The following is a 25,209-nucleotide window of genomic DNA, read 5'->3' as shown; positions in this document are numbered from 1 at the left end:
GCCCCCTACTGACCCTGGGCCCTCAGGCAGTGCCCGAGTGCTCAAATGATCAGTCCGCCCCTGCTCCAAGCAGTTATAAAAGATACAAATGAATGCAGCTCTATAATAAATAACACATCCTTAACCCTTTTGTTTCCAGGACCTGACAGTGGGGGATTAACACACAATTAAGTGGCTGCAACCACTGAGATGGCTTCCACAGCCCCTGGTAATGGTGCCTCCTCCCACCAGGGCTGCTGTTAGAAACTATGGGGCCCCATATAGCCAACCTGACAGGCCACCTTCCCCCCAAAAAACAAAGTTTACTATGCTTCAGTTATGAACAAACACAGTGAGTGATCAGTACCAATCAGTCATTGTGTTCATTCAGGAAAGGAAGGGGCTGGTTAATGTGACATATTTACCAGACCCTTCCCCCAGTCTCCCATCCTGAATTGTGTGCTTGCAGATGCCGATGGGAAGGAAAGGAGGGGAGCTGACAGAGCTCTGGGGGTGGGGGCACACAGGGGGACCTGGGCAGCAGGGGAAAATGTACATGCACAGGGTGATAAGTGTGGGGCAATTACTGGAACTGATCCTCTGTATGGCTCTCTCTCAGCTTTAAGCTGCTGCAGAGAGCAATACAGGGGATCGGTTCCAGTAATTGCCCCCCGCCTTACTGATCACCCTCCCTGCCCTTATCAATTCACCCAACTACCTGGGCCCCCCCTGCTGGCCTATACCCCATACAGGAGGACTGGTGGTACCCCCTTATCCACGGCCCTGCCTCCCACGTTCTCGCTACTGCCATGTATTCCAGGCTCCATTTGCCCATCTGTGGGCCTGGGGTCAATATGGCAGCAGCTGGTGGGTGAAGCGAAGAGAGGAGAGTGGACCTCGTCTTTTATATTTTACCAAAAATGTGGGTCATTTATTGTGCTTGTTTGCCCCAAAATTCACTTTAGTGTGTTTTTTACTGAAATTTTGCATTTCCTAGACTTTTGCATTAATATTGTGTGACATAAAAAATTGGAACTATCACTATTTTATTCTCTAGGGTGTTTACTTTCAGAAAATGTATAATATTTTGGGAGTTTTCTGTATTCTTCCGGCCTAAAATGATTTTTTAATCATGTGTGCAAAAAATACAAAAACGGCTCTGGTTGATTTCCAGGATTTCTCTTTTTTTAACTGACATTGTAAGCTTGGTTACATCTATATCTTCATATCTATCATCTGGAGGGTCAATAAGGATGTAGAAATTCACTAGATTTGTGAGATAAGAGGAATTAGTTGTAACCAAGCTAGACCTATTCAAGTTAAAAAAAAAAAAAAAGATAATTCCTGAAGTTTGGATTCCAATTTATTTTGTACATGCAAGTTGTGCAAGTACCTGAATGGATCTGGCATCAGCCTCTTGCAGTTCCTGTACAACAGGACTCAGACTGAAGGAGGGAGAAGCAGCACAAAGAGCCAATCAGCATATGCTGCAGTAAAAAGAACATACTGATAGGAGTAGAGATCAGAGTGACAGATGAGCTTATCCATCTGTTTTACTTTTCACTGTCCAGTAGATCTGTAAACATCAGTGAACTGCAGAAGGAAAAAAATCAGGTCTCCTTCACTGTCAGCATGGTGTTACACAGCTGTGCAAATCACAGGCTTGGATAAACAGAAATATAAACCCTTTGACAGGTAAGATTGCTCTCATATATGTATTTTAACTGCATATTTAGTGGTTTACCTGGAGTTCAGTTTTCAAGTGTTACTAAACCCAGGACCCTGCATTCACTAGATCAGGTCTCCCACACTACACACAACATGAAAATTCAATTATTTTAGTAAATTTAATTTGGGAAGCCTATAGAAGTCAATGGAAGTCCACATAAGTGCATACAAAATATGTTTCAATGTATTTTGATGCTTTAGCAAAGTATATTAAAGTATTACTAAACCCAGGACCCTGCATTCACTCTATCTGGTCTCCCACAGTACACACTACAAATGCAATTATTTTAGTAAATATAAACTGCTAAATACCTTTTCTCATCAGCAGTTAGAGCAGTCTTTTGACTTCTATCAGTGTCCAGCAGAGCACTGGTTAAAGCTTGCAGGAGGAGTTTTTATTATCCCCTGATTGTCCTATGAGGCTGCATAACCTCTGACCTTCTGTGTGTACAGCACTGATTGGCTCTGTGTTGATCACATGCACATTCCTAAGAAAAAACTCTCTAGAAATACACACCAAACTGAGCATGTGCAACTTGCCTCCAAGGCTCTGTTCTATCAGAAGATGGATTGGGGACAGTAGAAGAAGGGGAGGATTAGAAAAGATGGGCTCAAACAGCTTTTTTAAAAAATGCAGGGGATTAACCCCTTAGGTTCCACAGTGAGTAGAACAAGCATGCTTTACTGCATATACAGACTGATTTTACTGTTGTGGGTTTAGTAACACTTTAAAGAAGCCCACCACAGCTGCATGAAATATGCAAAGGTTAGGACAGATGCAAAATTTAAAAAAAGTGTCTGATCACTTCTTTATGGGAAGGTGAAATGACTATAACAAATAATAAAAACAAACAAATAAATAAATAAAATACCTTATAGGAACACCAGCAGGCAAAATCCACATCCCAGTCATGTAAGTGCAGTTCAACGTTGCCAACAGCATGGGCCAAATCAAAGCCGACATAACATCCCTGCAGGAGTACAGTTCTGGTTATATCATAGGGAAGATGGCAAGGACCTGTTAGAGATTCTGTAGGATCTGTGGTTTACAATCAGCAATACAATGAACTTCTCTACACGTAAACTATAGCACACATTCTTTTATGTGGAGGTGGTTCAAGTCATTACGTTCCAACTCAGTGATCCCCAAACTACGGTCCTTTGCTTGCCCTTATCTGAACCTTGGGGCAAGATCCCTCCCACTGACATGAAGCTCTATCACTCCCACTGATACCAACAATGGGGCATCATTCCTTCCACTAACAACGGGGATCATTCTTTCCACTAACAATCGGGCATAATTCTTCCCACTGACACCAACAATGGGGCACCATTCCTTCCACTGACACTAACAATCACGCATAATTTCTCCCACTGATACAAACAATGGGGCACAATTCCTCCCACTGACACAGATGATGGGGCTCTATTCCTCCCACTAATACCAATGATGTGATACTATTCCCCCTCCTACTGACCACAGGTGCTAGTTCATTTTTCCACTCCCACTTACCGCCAAGACTGAGACATTGTTAACTTCCACTGAAGCGAAGGCATTTTTACTCCCACTGTCCAAAGTCTGGTCCCCTTTAAAGTCTGAAGAACAGTAAACTGACCTTTTGGCTTGAAAGTTTGGAGACCCCTGTTCTAGCTCAGTGGATGACATTTTGAAAAAAATGCCCTTTTACATTATTTTATCCTTAAAAATAAATGGCATTTTTAAAAACTCAATTTTGTTGAGAATAAAAATAAGGCCCATCTCGCAAACTGTATGAAGTGCAAGAAATTTAGCAACATTTCATTGAAGATTCTAACCTGCTTCTATTCCTTGTAAATTGAAGCAGGCAAATCCATTGACTTCCCCAAACTCACTGTTGAATGGGAGGGTTGGATTGCTATAACCCTGGCTCTCTCAACCAATGTTCTGTGCAGGGGCGGACTGACAACTCATGGGGCCCCCGGGCAATAGGGGATCATAGGGCCCCTGTGTCCTTGCCCAAACTCAAAAAAGCCTATGAAAAATGTACCAGGGGTATCTCATGGGGCCCCCTACTGACCCAGTGCCTGAGTTTCCAAATGGTCAGTCCACCCCTGGTTCTGTGGAACCCGAGGGTTTCTCCAGAGGTTGCTAGTGCTTCCTTAAGTAATGAACAATTTCTGCCTCTTGTATATGTAACCAACAACAGTGATCCTTTTTAGCTATGTGTATGGGAGGCATTTCTTCTACTGACCCCCAATGTAAGCAGCATTCATTCCACTGACCACCACACTAATGTATGTGGGTAGGTGCAGCGTGGTGCAGTGGAGTAAATACTCTGGTCTGCTTACAGAAACAATAACGCGTATTAAATGAAATGCTCAACTCAACAGCCAGCCCAATGGGAGAGCGCCACACTCATAGTTCCATGTAACTTAAGAACACAAGTTTAGATGCACCAACAGCGTCTGTCTTACAGGGTGGAATGAGGTCCGGTCCCAGTGAGGAAGCAAATTGACCGCTTTCATTGCGGACAATAGGGTGGGACTTGTCATGTGATTTCAAACAATCAAATTCCATGGCAATTTGCACAGGTGTGATTGGGGACTTAAGAAGAGGCCAGAGTCCAGGACTACACCTAGCACCCTGGCATGAGGAGATGGACTGCTCATTTTCTGTTCAGGTTTCCGAGCCAGTGAATGAAAATTAGATTTCCGAAGGTGTTTTTTATGCAGATTATGTATAGACCACCAGCAATCTGTCACCGTGGCTGTAAGAAGGGGAAAATGAAATGTTTGCCAGTTTTAAAGCTGAACTCTGGGATAATCAAATATTGCCTGTATACAAGCGGCTTGTGTATCCATACTTGAATCTTGCTATGCCCACAGCTCTGCTTTTAGCACAAATTACATGCAGCACAGTAGCCACCAGGGGCGGACTGACCATTGGAGCACTCGGGCACTGCCCGAGGGCCCGGGGTCACAGGGGGCCCCATGAGATGCCCCTGGTACCTTTCATTGGCTGTTTCATAGGCTTTTTTGGGTATGGGCGAGGACACGGGGGCCCCATGATCCCTATTGCCCGGGGGCCCCATGAGTTGTCAGTCCGCCCATGGTAGCCACTGATATTTTTATAAGGCAATATCTGGTTTTGCAAAAGGCATTGTATTGCACACATTGTTACACTCACCGGCCACTTTATTATGTATACCTGTTCAATTGCTTGGTAATACATATTGCTAAACAGCCAATCACATGGCAGCAACTCAATGCATTTCAGCATCTAGACATGGTGAAGATGACTTACTGAAGTTCAAACCGAGCATCATAATGAGGAAAAAGGGGATTTAAGTGACTTTGAATGTGGCACGGTTGTTGGTGCCAGACGGGCTGGCCTGAGCATTTAAAAAACTGCTGATCTACTGGAATTTTACTTTGCGTTTTTATTGTTTGAGCAAAAAAAAAATTTTTTTTGTAAACAAACGTCCAAAAATGCCATTGTGAAATGTTTTTCATCGTTAACGCATCTTTGCAGCTAAAAACTGCTCTAGAAACCCACTAAATCTGGGGTTTTTTTGCTAATGTCCCTGACAAAAACGCTGATTACAGCCTATGTGTGCATGGACACCTAGGACAACATGCTGGGGGGTTTACTGGCTGTAGAAAAAAAAAAAACACCCAAAAGCCAAAAACAGCCGCTGTAAAAATGTCCAGTGTGCATGAGGACTAAAGGTTACATCATTTTTTTTTTACCGAAGTGGAGATTCCTGAGATTCCTTTAAAGTGACATTAGCAATATCCTTATTCTCCAAAAAATGTCCCTACACCTCCCTCACTTATTGGCCTTGTAATCTATTTTTCATTAAATTGTTTCTTACTGTGCTTTTCTGGTTCCTTGTAAGGTCCATGTGCTCCCGAACCTCTCCTTTTCCTACCAACTTCCATATGTTTGGAATGAGCAGTGCATATTATTGTCACGTGTACAGAGCACACCGCAAATTACATAGTCCATAGTCCATTTTGGGGCAGGCAAGAGATGTGTGTACGGTGGGACCATAGGGAATGAATGTAGCCACCCTCTAACAGGAAGTCAAATCACAGCAGCAAAAAAAAAACAAAAAACAAAATGGGTTTTGGAGATTTGGAGGAGGCTGAGTTAGGAATACATACTTGAAAAATATTTTTTAAACCCGTGTCACTTTACAGGTGGCCAATCCCTGCTAGATCAGGGGCGGACTGACCATTAGGAAACTCAAGCACTGCCCGAGGGCCCGGGATCGGTAGGGGGCCCCATGAGATGCCCCTGGTACCTTTTTCATAGGCTTTTTTGAGTTTGGGCAAGGACACAGGGGCCCCATGATCCCCTATTGCCCGGGGGCCCCATGAGTTGTCAGTCCGCCCCTGCCTAGATTGTAAGCTCCGAGGAGCAGGGCCCTCCTATCCCTCTTGTATTGAACTGTATTGTTACTGTATTGTCTCCCTTATATTGTAAAGCGCTGAGCAAACTGTTGGCGCTATATAAATCCTGTATAATAATAATCAATGGAAATGTCATAGTTTGTTGTTTTTAAGGGAAAGTAAAAAATACAGAATCAAATCTCTGTAAACCGACTGTAGCGCTTGTATTAAGAATGTACATTTACATGCAAAATAAATAAAAACACATACACTAAGACGATAAATGCACAGAACTGAGCAGCATTTTCAACCCAAATTTGTGACTAGTCCCCTACAGTTATATTAAGTGAATGCAGTTAGATAAATTGGCACAAGAGGGCAGCATTGACATACATATAACCCAAGACTGCTTCCATCATGGAGAACTCAGTATACATTAAAAATAATTGTATAAAAAATATGAAGATTGAGTAATCAAAAAATACCTAAGAAAACCTAGTCAAAAATAATATGTAATCGATGTTAAATTCTAAAACACTAAATACGCACTTAGGAACCATCACAGCTTCCATTTTGTTACAATGTCCACTTTGTCTAAGATATTTCAAATTTTTTTAATGCATTTATTTTTAAAATAGTAAAACTTTAGCAGGGATTGTGCTGCCGACTGTAGTTACATTTTAAGTTAAACATATGGGGATGGCGTGGTGAGATCATGGGTTTTATCTGCTATATCTTTTTTTTTTTTTTTCACATTTTATGACAATGCAATTTTGTACCATATGTTTTGCTGCCGCTGTGATAGTGGGTTTTCAGAGACTGCCTTGTGTTTGTGTTGGATCCTTATTATGTTTTATATTTGTTTTGAAGGAAAATGACTATGGTACTCAGTAGAATGTGCCTGCAAAAGACTTTCATGAAAATGAAGGATAATTATATAAAATGGAGGATGGAATGTTGCATTAAATCAGAACCATGGATATTGTATTTGTGTACGGGGTGTGCAGTGCCAGTGTTCCCACTTTTCTTTAGTAGTCTTCCATGTACTGTAAGTAAATATGGGGGTTCTCCTGTCCAATCAGGGGCGGACTGACCATTTGGAAACTCGGGCACTGCCCAAGGGCCCGGGATCAGTAGGGGGCACCATGAGATGCCCCTGGTTCCTTTTTCATAGGCTTTTTTGAGTTTGGGCAAGGATATAGGGGTCCCATGATCCCCTATTGCCTGGGGGCCCCATGAGTTGTCAGTCCGCCCCTGTGTCCAATCATCTTCTTTTTTTTTTTTTTTTTTTTTAAGAATAAGGAATAAAGATTAGAAATCACAGACTACCTGTGGCACCACCAGTTGTTAATTTTCAACTTGCTATTAAACCGGAAAATACAGAGGCTCCTTATAACGGACCTTCACCTTAGAATGGCATTTTATGTCTATGACTCAGCCTCCCTGTCCACTAGTCCACTAGCTAAACAACCTTTTTTTTCAGGATCCTTCTTTTTATCTTTTTTTTTTTGTGTCACCAACCTAGTCACTCCCCTCCACTTCCATTCTTGCCTAGCAGAAAGACATGTCCTACTCCTGCAGTCTCCTGGGATATCCTTTTCACATATCACAGGGAGTGACAGGAGTTGGACATCTAGTGCCCAGGACAAAGGTGGCACACTGGGCCCTCCTCCACAATGTGTATCCATGATGTCTCCGTGAAAATCCCTTCCCCCCCCAAAAAAAAAAGAAAATCCAGCACTAATCTGCATGCTCACCCCCCTAAGCATAAATTCCTTCTTCAAGCCAGAATTCTCCCCAAACAAAAACGCAACAATTTTAACCTTCCCAATTTCCCCTCACAGAGTAAATCCTCTCCCCCGGATTTCCCCCCCCCCCGTAACAAATTCTCCCCCCCCAAATCGCCCTTTCTAGCATAAATCCTCCTCCCATTCCCTATACGGGGGGGGGGGGGGAGAGCACAGCCTGCACCTACTCCCAGCTCTCTCCTCCTCTCTTCTGCGGTCACTACCCCTGTAGGGAGTTCATTTTAACTACTCCTGTACCGAGTTCTTGCCACTGTAGTCATGGGAATTCACCATGTGGCATTCCCTCCCTCACCAGGGGCAGCCACCCCTCCTGTCCCCCCTTCCCCTTTGTCTTGATCCCAGGAAGCTGCAAAAACCCATTCACAAAACAGTGAGCGAGGGTAGCTGGTAATTATCATTGTGGGCCTGGCTGTCTGAACCTAGAAGAAACAGCCAAACTCCGGATGATTGAATGCACCAAGATGGCAGCACAGGACCTGGGCTGTGACATCTAATCAGTGGGTCACAGTAGGATAATGCTGAATTCACCTGACAGGTGAGCTTGAGTTCTGATTAGAATGCAGCATCACAGGTAAGCAGGTAAGAGGAGTGGAGTGAAGGAAAAGGCAGGAGAGAGAGTGAAGTTCCTCTTTAAACCCTTCCCACCCAGCCCTGGCATCCCTTTAAGCTGGTCTTCCTGGGGGGGGGGGGGGGGCATGACAGACTGCTGGGTCCTGTAACCACTGGGATTGGCTGTCACAGTGGTCACATGATCATGTCTACAAGCTCCCAATCATTACTAGAGACTGGGAGATATCTAGGACAGATTGGGCATTGTGTATTGGCACAGTCTCAGCACATAAACCTTGGCCACCCATGTAAAAGCCTATTCTCTTTGCCACCGCACATATTTACGTAGATGGCAAGAAGTTTAAGAGGAACTTTACCCTACCAGGGTAGAACTAAATTTCATCTTATAATTGTAGAATGATAAAAAAAGCATACATACTACTCCATGGAGTTCAGCATTGCCTTTCTTGCTATTTCAACTCCATGCACCACTCTCCTTAAACAAAACAAACTGTATAAAGTGAGCGCTAAGAGAACTGGGAGCAGCTAGCACAAATGGTGAACCCATCCTGCATCACAATAAACATAACAAAAGTGTTTATACCTGAAAACTAAAAAAAAAATCAGCCAATAGAGATGAAATTGATACAGTAGCCCATGAATTTTGCTACATTTAAAAACAATAAGTATACAAAAAAAATTATAATATTATACATGCAATCATGAATAATAGTGACTCAGCAAACAATCCAAATAAATAGAAAGAAGTCCTTGATGCAATGATATTCAGTGCACAAACAGAGGTGCTCGGTGGAATAAATGGCTGCACCCACAATTAATATGAACCGCAGTCCTGAGTACAGTGAAGTGACATCCCAATGTGGAAAAGAGAGACATCCATGAAATCCTTCACCACCACGTACCCACCGGCACCAAAGTAAAACAGGCTTGTAATAAAGATCCTCCAAGATATGTATATCTCCTCCTCTCAGGGCAGGTATGTGGCCATCAGCAGTGTGTCCTAAAAAAGGAGAGCTGTCTGCAGATCTTCTGCCTCTGATATGAAGAAGAAGCCACGTACCAGCCCTGAGAGGAGGAGATATACATATCTTGGAGGATCTTTATTACAAGCCTGTTTTACTTTGGTAGGAAGGATTTCAGGGACCACTCTCCTTATGCACTGCCATATTGAAACTTATTTGGGGAGACCTTGCACATGAACAGACATGGTGACAAGTCTCTGCCAGGATCCAAATACCTACCACAGACAATTTGTATGTGTAAGTATTCACAGGATCTTGCAAAGCCATGGGTCCTTGCTCTGGAACACTTGACTAGTGTAGAAGAGATATGCTAGTTAAGACTCCTACACCACTGTCTCTCTCTCTTTCTCAACGTACCCCCTTAAATATACCAATAAAGAAAACCAAACCACCGTTGGAGTAACAATGGCCAACACAGCCTTTTATTAACTATTCAGCTTCAATACACAAAACATTCCTTAAACCAGAAACATACAGGAGAAGTTGTTGGTCTTCGAAGGCACCAAACAAAACCGATATCCCCCTGTGGAACCCATATTATAATACTAGGCCTCCAGTCGCAACATACCGGCTCGGAGACAAAACATACCATCCGCAGTGCAGAACCTCCACCTTCCAGTTAAACCTTGGTTAACTGGATTGCACCCGGGCACACCATACCACCGATGGGCCCCAACCATTCGCTTTAGCTTAAAAGTATGTGCCGCCTCTAAAGACCAACAACCGCCCCGGAGCCAGAACAAACCGGGAACCCAAAAACACCCAAACAAACCCCAAGGGAGGGCGGGAGGGAGGCTTGCTCCACCGCTGCCACTCCTGCACTGAATTGACTGACCACCCAACCACACCCCAAGGTGTCAAAGACCCCACACACCCATCACCAATCAGGTAACCTGCATGTATTACTAACTCCCACCTTTACTTAACCCTTTCCTACCCCCTCTTCACCTAGTCATGTCTGTCCTGCGCTATTTTTCTCTTTCTTTCATCTTGCTACGGGCATCACTGGCTCCTTTGATGTGTGATGTGGACATCCCAGGAGATAGCAGGTAGCCAACCCTATGTCATCCTCGCCTGCAGTGGCACATATGTATAGAACAAGCTTCCATTTTAATATAACCCTGTAAAACACATATAACAAGTTTTCTAAAAGGACCAAGAAGAAAAATATGAAAGTACTAGGAACGGTCCATTGCGGTAAATCGCGCACATTACTACAACATGTGATAACACACATTACACGTGCTGGTGCATTGTGGTACCATTTATTTTAAAGTGTTACTAAACCCACAACAATACAATCAGTCTGTATATGCAGTCAAGCATGCTTGTTATACTGAATGTGGAGCCTAAGGGGTTATTCCTCTGCATTGTGTAAAAAGGCTGTTTGATCCTCTCTTCTCTGATCTTCCCCTTCTTCCCACGTCTCTGACTCATCTCCTGATAACAGAATCTTTGGAGTCACTCTAGCATATACGCACTAAACTGAGCATGTGCAGAGAGTTTTGTTTTCCTTTGGGAAAGTGCATGTGATCAGCACATACCAATCAGCACTGCCCAGAAAAAGGGTCAGGGGTTGTTCAGCCCCATTGAACAATCTGGAGAAAATTAAAACTCCTCCTACAAGCTTAAACCAGTGCTCAGCTGGACACTGACAGAAGTCACAAGACTACTCTAACTGCTGGTGAGAAAAGGTATTTAGCAGTTTATATTTATTAAACGAATTGCATTTCCATGTTCTGTGTACTGTGTATAGTGAATGCAGGGTCCTGGGTTTAGTAACACTTTAACTGCTTTGTATTGCCACCATTCAACTATTACATTACTGAGAAGAATGTTGTTTTAAAAGTGTCCATCTTGCCCCACTAATCAATGAGACCAAAGCTGTCAATCATTTTCCAATCTAGCATAGTAAATTAACCACTTGACCTCTGGAAGATTTACCCCCCTTCAGGGGTGGACTGACCATTTGGAAACTCGGGCACTGCCCAAGGGCCCGGGGTCAGTAGGGGGCCCCATGAGATGCCTCTGGTACCTTTTTCATAGGCTTTTTTGAGTTTGGGCAAGGACACAGGGGCCCCATGATCCCCTATTGCCCGGGGGCCCCATGAGTTGTCAGTCCGCCCCTGCCCCCCTTCATGACCAGCCGATTTTCTGCTTTTTGGCACTGTGTTACTTTAACTGTGAATGCGCGGTAATGCAAAGCTGTACACAAATGAAATTTTTATAACTTTTTTTACACAAATAGAGCTTTCATTTGGTGGTATTTTATCACCTGTGGGGTTTTTTTGTGCTATAAATGACTGAAAAATGAAAAAAAAAAAACAATATTTGTGATAGATCGGATATAGTGACTGCAGGGTCCTGGGTTTAGTAACACTTTAAATGGCACCCCAACAATTCTGCGCTCTAATACACCCCAGTGCAATGCAACTCACAGTGTGCACTTCAAAACAACATAGCATGCACTAGCGTTTTGTGCATTCAGGTGTGTTGCACTGCAAACCAATATGTTTAAAAATGTGTGTTCCTGCAACGTACCACACTGGAGAGATCTGAATGGACCCTATAAGTCCCATTTACAATCATACTCACTATGCAAGAAAGGATATGAAGGATAAGCGTGTAGGACAAAGTAGAATCCATGTTAAAGCTCAGAGCTTACAAAAGGCTAAGGACCCTTCCCCTCCCCCAAGAGACAGTACTTAGCCTGACGTTTGGATGCAGAGGTGCCATATAATGCATTGGGGGAATAAGAGAGACGGCCACATGGTCCTGCTTTCAGGGATGTAGCAGGTACAGCTCCAGTTGGTGCATACGGTGGCAAGGGATTACAGAGAAACCTATGGGGCCCTGCACGGATAATACCTTTTGTATCACTTATCCCCCCTTAAGATTATAACATTAACTGATTTAAAACATTTTATTTTCTACAGTAGAACGAAGGACATGCAGTACCCTTTAAAATGCACATGGCCAAGGTGACCGCTAGATGGCAGTATTCTTTAACCTAATGTCTGGTGGCCATAAAGTAGAGAATTTAAAGGGGGTTTAAATGCAATATAATGACTCATATCTAAAGGGCCAAACATTCTGTTCTTTTCTGAGATATTTTATATACTGACAAATTAATATCTCACACATAATATCATCATTTAGAGATACTGGCATTCAGATACCTGGGAAATAATGATTTATTGATTCCTATTGCGTTGAAGGGCTGATTCATACCACACACCTCTAATGACGATATTATGCTGTTTTTCTTCAGCAACAGATTTTGGTGGATTATAATGCCCTGCTATTATAGAGAGATACTAAAATCTTTGCATTTTGCTTAAAGTGTATGTATAGCCGGTAAAATGTTATTCAGCGGGCACATTACATGTATAACACGTGCTCCACATACATTAACCCCATAGAGTCATATTTATACAATACGTTTTGAAAAAGTGGTAATTTAAAGCTAAACGCCAGGAAAATAATAAACAATAACTTTTTTAAATGCAGCTAGTATAGATATATAAATCTATCTTTATATCGGCTCCCTGTAAACCCATGCACAGCAACCCTTAGTAATGGCAATCCAACACCTAAAGTAAATCTGGCCATAGATGGTTCAAATCTCTGCCAGTTCAGCAGGAACCAACTGAGGTTAAAACCATCTATGGGCAGGCTGATTGTACCCAAATCGATTGTTGTACGACTTGGGCATAACCAGCCTGTCGGATTTCTTCATGTGATTATTGCCAAGGGCTATAGCCACTAGTAATAATCACTGTTCTCCTAGCAGGGATGGCTCCCCACGTCTCTCCCCCCCCCACTGGGAGAAGGCAATAGCACCGCGGGAGGGATTCCCCCATCAACAATGATCTAGTGATTTTCTCCCCTGCAACTCATGGTTGCAGGAAATAAAATCACATCATCTTTGGCCAGCTGAAAACTACACTGCATCTGAGCACCACAAACCAAAAACACTATTTTTATCAATGTTAATATTCAGAGCAAACTCACCCATCCATCCATGTCTCCATGTTTTGCTGAGAAATCACTTTGAAAAACATTCCTCTGGGCATCATGAGTAAAGGCAGATAATTCATGTAGCATTTACTTCTTGGAATCCATCTGCCCTTAGCTTAAGCATAAAGGCAGGAGGGTGTGCTTAACTGAGAAAGCCCTTTCTCCCCTTTTGAATACCCCTGGGATGTTTGAAATCATTTTTGGCCTAGGCCAGAAACCAGGAAAGTAATTGAAAAGGGGAGGAAGGAATGGAGGAAGCGAGAAAGGAAGGGAAGATGGAAAGAAGAAAGGAAGGGAGGAAGAAAGAAGGAAAGAAAAGGGAAGGTAAAAAAGAAAGGCAAGGTAAGGGAAAAAAGGAAAAGAAAAAAAGAAAAGGAAGACATAGAGGCATAGAGGAAGATCCAGAGAAAAGAAGAGAGGGAGGAAGGTCGGAAGAAAAAAAAAGTAGGAAGAAAAGAAGGAAAAGGGAAAGGAGATAGGAAGGAAGAAAAGAAGAGAGGGAGGAAAGAAGAGAGGGGTGGGGGGGGGGGGGAGGGAGGGAGGAAGACAGAGGAAGGTACGAAGAAAGGAAGAGAGGAGGAAGGACGGACGGAAGGAAGGAAGGAAGGAAGGACGGACGGACGGAAGGAAGGAAGGATGGACGGAAGGAAGGAAGGAAGGAAGGACGGACGGACGGAAGGAAGGAAGGACGGACGGACGGACGGAAGGAAGGAAGGAAGGAAGGACGGACGGACGGACGGACGGACGGACGGACGGAAGGAAGGAAGGAAGGAAGGAAGGAAGGAAGGAAGGAAAGAAAGAAAGAAAGAAAGAAAGAAAGAAAGAAAGAAAGAAAGAAAGAAAGAAAGAGGGGAAAGAAGAGGGAAGGAAAAAAAGGATGGTAAGGAAAAAAAAAAAAAAAAAACCAAGGAAGGCATAGAGGATGGTCAGAAGAAAAGAAAGTAGGAAGAAAAGAAGGAGAAGGGAAAAGGAACAGAAAGGAGGTAGGAAGAAAAGGAGGGTGGGAGGAAGGAAGGGAGGATGGACAGAGAGGATGGTAGGGTGAAAAGGGTGAGACAGAGAGGAAGGTAAAAAGAAAAGAAGAGGAGGGAGGAAGGACTGAAGGAAGGGAGAAAGGAAAGGAGGATGGACAGAAGAGAGGAAGGAAGAAAGAAATAAAGAGAGGAAAGAAGAGGGAAGGAAAATAAAGTCATCGTAAGGAAAAAGGGGGGGGGGGGGAGAAGGAAGACAGAGAGGAAGGTCAGAAGAAAAGAAAGTAGGAAGAAAAGAAAGAGAAGGGAAAGGGAAGAGAAAGGATATTGGAAGGTAGGAAAGGAGGGAGGAAGGAAGCAAGGAAGGAAGGAAGGATGGATGGATAGGAGGGAAGAAGACCGAGGACGGTAGGGTGAAAAGGAGACAGAGAGGAAGGTAGAAAGAAAAGAAGAGATGGAGGAAGGTAGGAAGGAAGAAAGGAAGGATAGGAGTGAGGAAGACATAGAGGAAGGTTTGAAGAAAAAGAGGGAGGAAGGGAGAAAGTTAGGGAGGCAGAAGAAAGGAAGGGAGGAAGTATGAAAGAAAGAGGAAAGAAGGAAAGAAGAGGGAAGGGAAAAAAGGCAAAGTAAGCAAAAAGAGAAAAGAAAAAAAAAGAAGGAAGACATAGAGAGGGAGAAAAGAAGACAGAGAGGAAGGTAGAAAGAAAAGAAGAGAGGGAGGAAGGAGGATAGGATAGGATAGGATAGGAGGGAGGAAGACAAGGAGGAAGGTAGGAAGAAAAGAAGAGAGGGAGGAAGGAAGGAAGGAAGGATAGGAGGGAGGAAGACAAGGAGGAAGGTAGGAAGAAAAGAAGACAGGAAGGTAGGAAGAAAAGAGAGGGAGGAAAGAAGAGAGGGATGGGAGAGAGAAGGGGAGGTAAGGGAAGGGAGGAAGACAGAGAGGAAGGTAGAAATAAAATAAGACAGGGAGGAAGGTAGGTAGGGAAAGAAGGAAGGAAGGACAGGATAGAAGGGAGGAAGACAAGGAGGAAGGTAGGAAGAAAAGAAGACAGGAAGGTAGGAAGGAAAGGAAGGATGTATAGGAGGGAGGAAGAAAGGGAGCAAGGAAAGGAGGAACAGAAGAAAGGAATGAAGGTTTGGAAAGAAGGTATACAGGAATAAAGGATGGATAGAAAGGAGGAAAAAAGGAGTAATAAAGCAAGGTAGGAACAGATGAAAGAAGGGAGGAAGACAGTGAGGAAGGAAGAGACAATGGAAGGTAGGAAAAGGGGTGGGAAGGAGAGAAGGATGAAGGAAGGAAAACCTTTGCTTACAATGAAGCTTATGAGGGTGTATATTGCAGCATGTGTCGAATCGCAGAGACATCCCATAGCTCAGAGCCAGCAGTGAAGAAGTCACCAGTAACATAAGGAGGATATGAGCATTTCATATGACGTGCCAGGCACTAGTCGGGATCCCTGCCTGTCTATATCTGTTTATTTGGAGTGGTTTCACCTCCACAAGTCAGGATCCCTGCCTGTCTACATCTATTTGTTCGGAGTGGTCTCACCTCCTTCTCACTGACCTTCTTTTCTATTAGGGCATGTCTAAAAATAAAGGTATTTGTAGCCCTCGAGCATTTCCCTAAATCCCCGTGGCCCCCATCCAGATCATCCCCTCCAGTTTGTGTCAGGACTGTTCGGAGCAGAGAGAGAGAATGGACATTTTTCTTCCACATTAGCATCAAGATCTCTTTTCCAAATGAAATATGGACTTGCATAATAAGGCAAGCAACTTGAATGTCTGCCATTTATGATAATTCAGATTTTGCCTTTCTTTCTCACTATAAAATGCCATGTGTCTGGCTCTATATATCCCAGCCCCTGTCCCCCCAGGTCAGTCTGATAGTGAACTTGGAACACAGACAACTTTCTATTACATGACAGTCAGAGCTCCAGTCTTCCAGAATCAAACCCTGAAAGTCCTTGTTTGCCGAAACTCTGGGAAAGTGGTTTAAAGAAGATCAAAACTGTACATGGCTGGAAACTGATGTGACGATGTTACAGGGTAATAAATTAAAGATATTTTCTTACAGTGGTGACAAACTCAGATTTTAAACATGTGCTTACAGGTAAGTTTACAATAATTCATATCTCCTGAACATGCACCGATTAGGAGATATTCACAATTTCAGCAGCCAGCAATGTCCTTGGCACATGTGCACTTTTCTCTGCATTGAGGCCGCACTGAGTGCGCTGTCAGTTCAGAGAGCTGCACAGCGATTGAGACTCCTGCACACATGCTCCCCCTCCCCCCCCCCCCCCCCAGAAAAGCAATCCAAGAAAGCTGCTGCCATTCCTTTCACTTACATCGGAGAGTTTGACAGGCTATACTGTCTGTCAAACTTGGCATATAAAATTAAATCTACCGCAGCAATGTCTACCCATCTAAGCAGCACTATATCCACTTGTAGGTGATCAATTGCCTGTTTTTACTGCCCATTTTTTAAAGGAGCCTTCCAGTGACATTGATTACTAGGACAAGAGTGAATCTCCCCAGAAGGGACACAAACAAAAACCTGTCAGAACTTTACTCCTTCACAATCCATCTAAAATAAAATATATACAAGTACCTTTTCCATTCCCTCTAGACAAAACAAGCATTTAAAGCAGTAATAAACATAAAAGCAAACATTTATTACATTGCATATAATAGGATTGTATGTGAGCGCACGGTTAGTTCAGCAGCTGGCTTTAAAGGTGAAACCTCTTAACCTCTAAATAAATCAAATACATATAAATGCAGCGCTAAAATGGAAATAAAATATTAAATAATAATAATATTAATGATGATGATATTAATAACGTGGGCACTGTAGAGCACTAAAAATTGGTACAAATGCAGATAGTGAGCCATCATGAAATGACGCAAGCGACTAGTAAAGGCAACTGGTATAAAGCGAATGAAGTGCGTTTTCAAATACACAAAATACAAAAGTCCAAATATGAAGGTGCTCCGTGCCGGTGATCTCTGTGACGTGGACCAGTAATGTGAATGCACTCACCAGAAGCACAAAAGATATGCGCATGTATATATAATATCCAAGTATGGTCATCAGGGTGCAGGCGAGGATGGTGGAATCTTCTGGCACACCAAAGGCACGCAAGGCAACTCCAATCACTCACAGGACACTGTCAGCTCCCAGGGACAGCTCCAAGTAAGCGTCAGACCTCCGGATCAATTTCATAAAGAAATATGGACATCTCCACCTTTTGGGGCTCATATAAACCAAGCCAGAGGAATATGAAGCTCTAATAGTGTAGTATTCTATTATTTGGGAGGGATCAATAATAGAAAAATAATATTGAGCACTCACATGTAAAAGATCACCAGCACAGAGCACCTTCATGTTTGGACTTTTGTATTTTGTGTATTTGAAAAAGCACTTCAGTCACTTTATACCAGTTGCCTTTACTAGTCGCATGCGTCATTTCATGACGGCTCACTCTCTACAGCTGTACCACTTTTTAGCGCTCTACAGCGGTCACGTTATTAATATCAGTATTATTATTATTATTATTATTATTATTAATTCTTAATATTTTATTATTGCCATTTTAGCACTGCATTTATATTTATTTTATTTATTATATTGCAGCTCACCAATTCTCAGATATGATGGCTGCATTTCTTTATTTTAGGCTTTCTTTGCTTTGTTTTCATCTGGTGATCCAGCCAGTAAGTCTGTATCATTCTCCAATCCCAAAGGATGCCATTTTTGGTGAAACGTGTGTCGGGCAGAGCTGTCTGTGACGTCACCTTGTTCTAGCCAGTGGTCTGACACCGCAGAAATTTTAAATGTTTACACGGTCTTTATGCACCTTATCTTTGTAAGTGCAATACGTTTTTTTTATGATTAAAAACGGTGAAGCGCTAACAATATCATATGTAGAACATAAAATGTACATATAAATAGCAAATAATACATATAAAATACATAAAAGTGAAGTGAACATTCAATGTGCTGATCCAGTCGGATCTAATAAGGTGCTACAAAAAATGAAACAGGTAAACCTGTAACCTTGATTGTGAACCCTTTTTCTTGATGGGAAAAAACCCAACAACAAGCATACCTACCTCCCCCTGTCCACTTGGGGACTAATAATATATAGTAAAGTGACCCCTCAGGGGGTGAAGGTACAGCAACGGTGACCGATGCAATAATAAATATCCCCCGTTGATCGTATTAAATGCACATGCAGAGATAATAAATGTCCAAAGAATCACATGTAACCTGAGGAAGTCATGTGGTCGTGACGCAACGCGTCGGTATGTCAGTTCCGGTGACGCATTTCCAGCTGGACGCCAGGTTGGACTCTGTCTGAGGATCCATGAAGTACACCCATATTAAGTGGTGGCAATGCGATTTTTTCTATTTCTACATGTGAGTGGGCAATTTTACTTTACTATTAGTTGTTAATAAACGTGTTACTCTATGGAGAATGTTTTGTGCTTATATTTTTGACGGTATGGCACCAGGGGCGGACTGACAACTCATGGGGCCCCCGGGCAATAGGGGATCATGGGGCCCCTGTGTCCTTGCCCAAACTCAAAAAAGCCTATGAAAAAGGTACCAGAGGCATCTTATGGGGCCCCCTACTGACCCCGAGCCCTCGGGCAGTGCCCGAGTTTCCAAATGGTCCGCCCCTGTATGGCACAGTGGGGAGTGTGACCTGAGGTTAGTAGTGAGCAAGGACCCTGTACAACATCTTGGTCTGGACGTGGCATCGTGGTGGGATTCATAAGGCGAGCTGGCCCTTGTGGTCGCTGCTTGGAGGTGAGGGGGCATTTCTGCCATTCAGGATTCCTATCACTCAGTTTGGAGATCACCAGTCACGAGCACCCACTTGTTTGCTTGCGTTTTGGAATTTTATATGTGCACTTGTGCGTTTTGGAACTGTATTTATGCACTTGTGCGTTTTGGGACTCTATATGTGTTTTTGTACATTGACATATTGGGGTTTATTTACTAAAGCTGGAGAGTCCAAAATCAGACTCCCTTCTGCATAGAAACCAATCAGCTTCTAACCTCAGCTTGTTCAATGAAGCTTTGGCAATGAAACCTGGAAGCTGATTGGTTTCTATGCAGAAGTGAGTCGATTTTGGACGCTCCAGCTTTAGTAAATAAACCCCATTGTGTTCTTTGGACATTTATTATCTCTGCATGTGCATTTAATACGATCAACGGGGGATATTTATTATTGCATCGGTCACCGTTGCTGTACCTTCACCCCCTGAGGGGTCACTTTACTATATATTATTAGTCCCCAAGTGGACAGGGGGAGGTAGGTATGCTTTTTGGGTTTTTTCCCATCAAGAAAAAGGGTTCACAATAAAGGTTACAGGTTTACCGGTGTCATTTTTAGTAGCACCTTATTAGATCCGACTGGATCAGCACATTGAATGTTCACTTCACTTTTATGTATTTTATATGTATTATTTGCTATTTATATATACATTTTATATTATACATATCATATTGTTAGCGCTTCACGGTTTTTAATCATTGCTTTCCACCTAGTGAAGTCAGGTCAGGTGATAGCAGCTTCTTGGTAGTATTATCCATTCTAAGCGCAGGAGGTTTTGCTCTTTTGTTGTCGTTTTAGCGAAATACTTTTTTTTTGCTGGTTTATCAGGTCGCACTATGAAGTTTTCTTCTTCTGTTTTAAACCTTTCCTTGCATGATGTGGAGAGCCGTCTGATGTGATGGATTTGTTCAAGTGAACCTGCAGTTGTCCATTCATCTATTCATCTCCTTGATACAGCTAATTAGGGTGTCAGTGTGGGATCTGAACACCATCCGCTCGTTTGATCTCTTGATTGGAGCTCAAAGTGTCTGGTAAGAGGCTGATTTTTTCTTTTGTGTCAAGCATTTGTGGACACCTGTGCACTTTCCCTTGGAGGATTTCTTTAGCACACACCACTGTTATTGGATTTTGGGACTTTTAATTAATATATAAATGTGGACTTCATTTCAATTAATTTATGCACATTTTTTATGCACCAGTATTTACTTATTTGATTTATTATCGTTTATGATTTTTTAGTGTACAGCGCACTAATTTTTTTTATATATTTTGTATTTTCTGGTGTTCAGGGAAAGAGTAGCAGAAGTTCATTAATTGTTTCAGAATATATTTTTTTTCACACATTTATTCACATATTGTATTGTCTGGGATGTAGCGCAGGTTTTTTACCTTTTCTTTCTGTCCTACATTCGTAAGTCTGTATTGCAAGCTCCCCTGCAAATGTAGCAGCCAGAGTGTTGAGACAAACCATTTACCACTGACAGGGGTGCTTACAATGATCAGATTTGAATTCTTTATGTAAAACCATTATCCCAAAAGGTAAAAAAAAAAAAAAAAGGGTTGGTGTATCAGCAGTGTGAGCTGGAGTTTGGTTTCAAAATTTTAGTGTATCTTAATCTGCTAGTACATCTAATACTCTCCTTCCCCCAGACTGACTGCTGCTGTCGTAAGGTGTCTCTATGTATCCAGAATGGGAGCACTCACTCTAATACAGGAGGTGTGTTACTGGTCAGATCACCAGGTGAAAACAGAGGGAAAAAGCCTACGAAAAGAAAACGAATGCAGACACCACATCTAATGATTTGTAAGCTGCAATATATTACATTTTTCTTTTTGGGTTAAATAATGCTTTAACCCATGCAGTGGATGGGAGGGTGGCACTTTGACAAAGTGACAGGTGCACTCTTAACCGCTTCCATGCCGCCGTATAGCACATATACTGTTACACGGTGGCACCTGTGCACAAAATCACACATATATACATATATATATACACACACACACACGTGATTTTACATTTCCAGGTGGGGGCACACGCGGACCCTACCCGCGCCGCCTATCGTGGCTGCAGATGTCAATCACTGGGTTCCAGACGTTAATTACCCGCTGGCACCCAGTGATTACCAACAATCACCGATGGGGAGGAAGACTGTTTTGTTTACAAACAGTCTTCCTCCCTGTCAGCTCGAGCACACTGCTCAGGATGGCTGTGAACAGCACAGCCATCCCGTTCAGTGTGCTTACAATAAAGCACACCCCCCCACCCACTAGTAAAACACTCCCAGAACATAGTTAACCCTTTGATCGCCCTTCACATTAACCCCTTCCTGCCCAGTGCCATTAGTACAGTGTCAGTGCTTTTTTTTTTAGAACTGATCACTGTATTGGTGTCACTGGGGATGTCAGTGACTCCAAGTTAGTTCCCCCAGTGTCAAAATGTCTTCCGCAGTCTCGCTAAAAGTCACTGATCGCCACCATTACTAGTAGAAAAAAAAAATCCCAGTATCTATACCGCCATTTGTGAATGCTAAAACTTTCATGTAAACCAATTAATTTATACTTATTGGGATTTTTATTTTAGCAAAGACATGGAGCAGAATACATTTATGATGAAATTTGATTTTTTTTATTTTTTTACTGGACATGTTTAACAACAAAATGTCCAAAATATAGTTTTTTTCCTCAAAATTGTCGGTCCCTTTTTTTTCTATAGTGCAAAAAAATAAAAACTGCACAGGTGATCAAATACCACCGAAAGAAAGCTCAATTCGTGGGAAAAAAAAAGGACGTCAATTTCATTTGGGTGCAGCCTTGCATGACCGCGCAATTGTCAGTTAAAATAACGCAGCGCCATAACACAAAAAAATGGCCTGGTCAATAAGGGCGGCAAGTCCTCTGAAACAAGGGCAAGTGGTTAACGTGTTACTAGACCCAGGACCCGGCATTCACTCTATTTGGTCTCCCACAGTACACAGAACACGGTAGTGCAATTACGTTAGTAAATATAAATTGCTAAATACCTTTCCTCCCCAGCAGTATATAGCAGTCTTGTGACTTCTATCAGTGTCCAGCTGTGCACTGGCTAAAGCTTGTAGAAGGAGTTTTCATTCTCTTCTTACTGTCCTATGAGGGTGCATAACCCCTGACCCTCTGTCTGGACAGTATTGATTGGCCCTGTGATGATCACAAAGAAAAACTAAAAGCTCTCTAGCCATATACACTAAACTGAGCATGTGCAGAGTGACTCCTAGAGCTCTGTACTATCAGCAGATGGATTGGGGCCAGTAGCAGGAGAGGATCAGAAAAGACAGGATCAAACAGCCTTTTTACACAATGCAGAGGATTAGCCTCTTATGTTCCACAGAGTATAGAGACTGATTTTACTATTGTGGGTTTAGTAACACTTTAAGCAGAGCGGACACAGACGATAAAATATTCCTTGTTTCTGATTTACGAGATTATCTAATTTACATATTAGCTGTTTAGAGATCTAAGCTGCTGTTCCATTCCAAAATATTGAAATATTTTTTATGGAGTTCTATTCCATGTGTCTTTTGAAGACAGAATCTAATCCTATGGAAAAATGGGAAGATCTGCTGAAATCACTAAATACAATTGAAGCACAATTAATGAACACTGCAACCTACTTTCCTTGCAAATGGAGAGAAGCAATTATGCCAGCCATTGCCCCTGGGTGCGTACTAGAACAGTTGCAATCAGCACAAAAATGTTGGCTCCAATTTTTTGGCATTGATTTCGGGCAGATTGTATTTTGCTGGTGAACAATGTCAGTATTAGTGATAGCTTCATTGATCATGATTATTGCTGTGACAGCCCAAGTGCTTAGGTGTAGAGTTAGGGTGTTAAGTTGCACAATTTTACCATATGAGATGCTCAGGGTAGGACTTGCAGCGGTATTAAACCCAAAACCAAAACTGTAATCTATTGCAGTTTACCAACTATTTGATGTGGTGGCCTCATTCGTTTTCTTATTTTTTTTTAGGCTTTTCCCCCTCTGTTTTCAACTGGTGATCTGGCCAGTAACATACCTCCTCTATTAGTGAGACACCACTCTGTATGAAGGATCACAGGAGGCACATTTGGACAGCAGCATTGTTGATCTTAAAATGACCGTTGTAAGCACCCTTGTCAATGATAAATGGTGTGTCTCAACCCTCTAACTGACACATCTGCAAAAGAGCTCGTTCCTTTGAAAAACAAAAAATAGTTACTGGCCAGATCACCAGGTGAAAATAAAATAAAGCCTAATAAAGCAAAAAAAAAAAAGAAAAGAAATGCAGCCATCTAAGAATTGGTAATCTGCAATATAATGCTTTTGGGTTTAATGTCGCTTTAATTGTATTTCTGCTCTGGTGGCTTGTCAGGGCACAGGGTCAGGAAACATGACAGCTGAGATTTAAGCACCCAGTTAAGGACAATTGCAACAATTTAGCTAGAAAACTAATGCAGCCATGACATCTAAGAATTGCTAATCTGCAATGTAATAAATGTTTACTTTGGATTTAATAACGCTTTAACCCCTTGGCGCATCAGGGTAAAGCAAATCTTAATGCAATCAAGTGCATTATACCTTGTTTTTTTTTTCAGGACAATCTGGGCTTTCATTTGGTGGTAAATGATAATGGATATCAACTATTTTTTTATTATCAAAAAAAAAACTGGCGCAAAAAAGGAAAAAAAAAAAGAATTTCTTTAAAATTGAGCTGTATATTTCTGTCTACTACCATAACATAGCACCAAAAAACAACCCAAAATAAATTCCCCTGATCGCAGCGATACCACATATGTGTATATTAGTTGTTTGTACCCATAGTATGGCACAGAAGCAAAAGTGCACATTTTGCTTTTTTTTGCTTTTTTTTTTTTTTAAATCCTACCCTAAATACACTGACTCTAACACTAACACTGATACCAATTTAAAAATTAAAAAAACAAAATCCTGACCAAAAAGAAAAAAAAATACTGACCCTGACCTTCACTCAAACACTAAACCTTGCACTGACATAGATCAAACTTTGATCTAGGTTTTCTTTTCTTTTTTTATTATTATTAATACTATTATTATATAATTATATATATACTTGTTTTCTCTCTAAGGGCATTGTATCTCTCCACCATTCAGAGAGAGAAAACACAGGGGTGGGCTTCACAGTGACTGATCATTGTGATAGCCAATCAGAAGCTATCACAGCGATCAGGTAAACCGGAATCAGGAGTTCCGGGTCCCAATCATTACCACAGGACCCAGGGCTCTCAGTGAGACCCTGGTATCTGTGCTGGGAGTACGCCGCAAATATGACAAAGACAGGTATGCAAATATGCGGCCTCATGGAAAAAAGCCCAGTCCAGTGGGGCAGCATATATTTGCGTACAGTCGGCGTGAAAGGGTAATTTTTTTCTTCTGTACCGCCTTTTCACTCTTGTTCTCAACCACTGGCATCCACTTCTGCTGTAGGGGCGGCCCCCACACGGAAGGTTTCCCTTGATGGGCACCCAACAGTAGCTCAAACCATAGATCATTTTAATTGTTGATTAAAAAAAAACAACGCGTTTCAGGAGCAAAACCACTCCCTTTCATCAGAGGTCCACACAGTATAAAACTTGGATACATTTCTACTCTGCAACTGCTATCAGGTTGCTGTTCCATGTGGAAAAGTCATCACGGGTTTCAATATAGGTCCGTGATGTCACGTTTTTCTTTGAGTCAATCCAAGTTTTATCCTGTGTTGAGCTCTGATAAAGGGGGATGGGTGTTGCCTCAAAAACATATTGGCTATTTTCATCTCACTTTTTTTTATCAACGATTATGTAGCACCCTCCTAGATTGGGTTGCTAGAGAAGTTACAGTAAATTTAGTCTTTTTGGCTCC

At 42.2% G+C, this 25,209-nt stretch overlaps 1 protein-coding gene across 2 annotated transcripts in view; it reads right to left on the bottom strand.

Moving 5' to 3' along the window:
- The window catches only part of KYNU (kynureninase), a 190,820-nt gene that overhangs the window by 66,264 nt on the left and 99,347 nt on the right, over positions 1–25,209 (bottom strand). The window contains exon 8 of one of the 2 annotated variants that reach the window (XM_089679043.1): positions 2,580–2,678. The exons of the other annotated variant lie outside the window; for it this stretch is intronic. Coding sequence (XP_089535169.1) covers positions 2,580–2,678 — 99 coding nt within the window. The remainder of the gene's footprint in view (positions 1–2,579; positions 2,679–25,209) is intronic. 2 annotated transcript variants of the gene reach the window in all.

This window comes from Staurois parvus, unplaced genomic scaffold (assembly GCF_062004578.1).
Source record: "Staurois parvus isolate SC_StPar_1 unplaced genomic scaffold, SC_StPar_1.0 ptg000216l, whole genome shotgun sequence".
Taxonomy (NCBI): Eukaryota; Metazoa; Chordata; class Amphibia; order Anura; family Ranidae; genus Staurois; species Staurois parvus.
The sequence above is the reverse complement of the archived record's forward strand: the minus strand, read 5'-3'. Positions and strand labels throughout refer to the sequence as shown.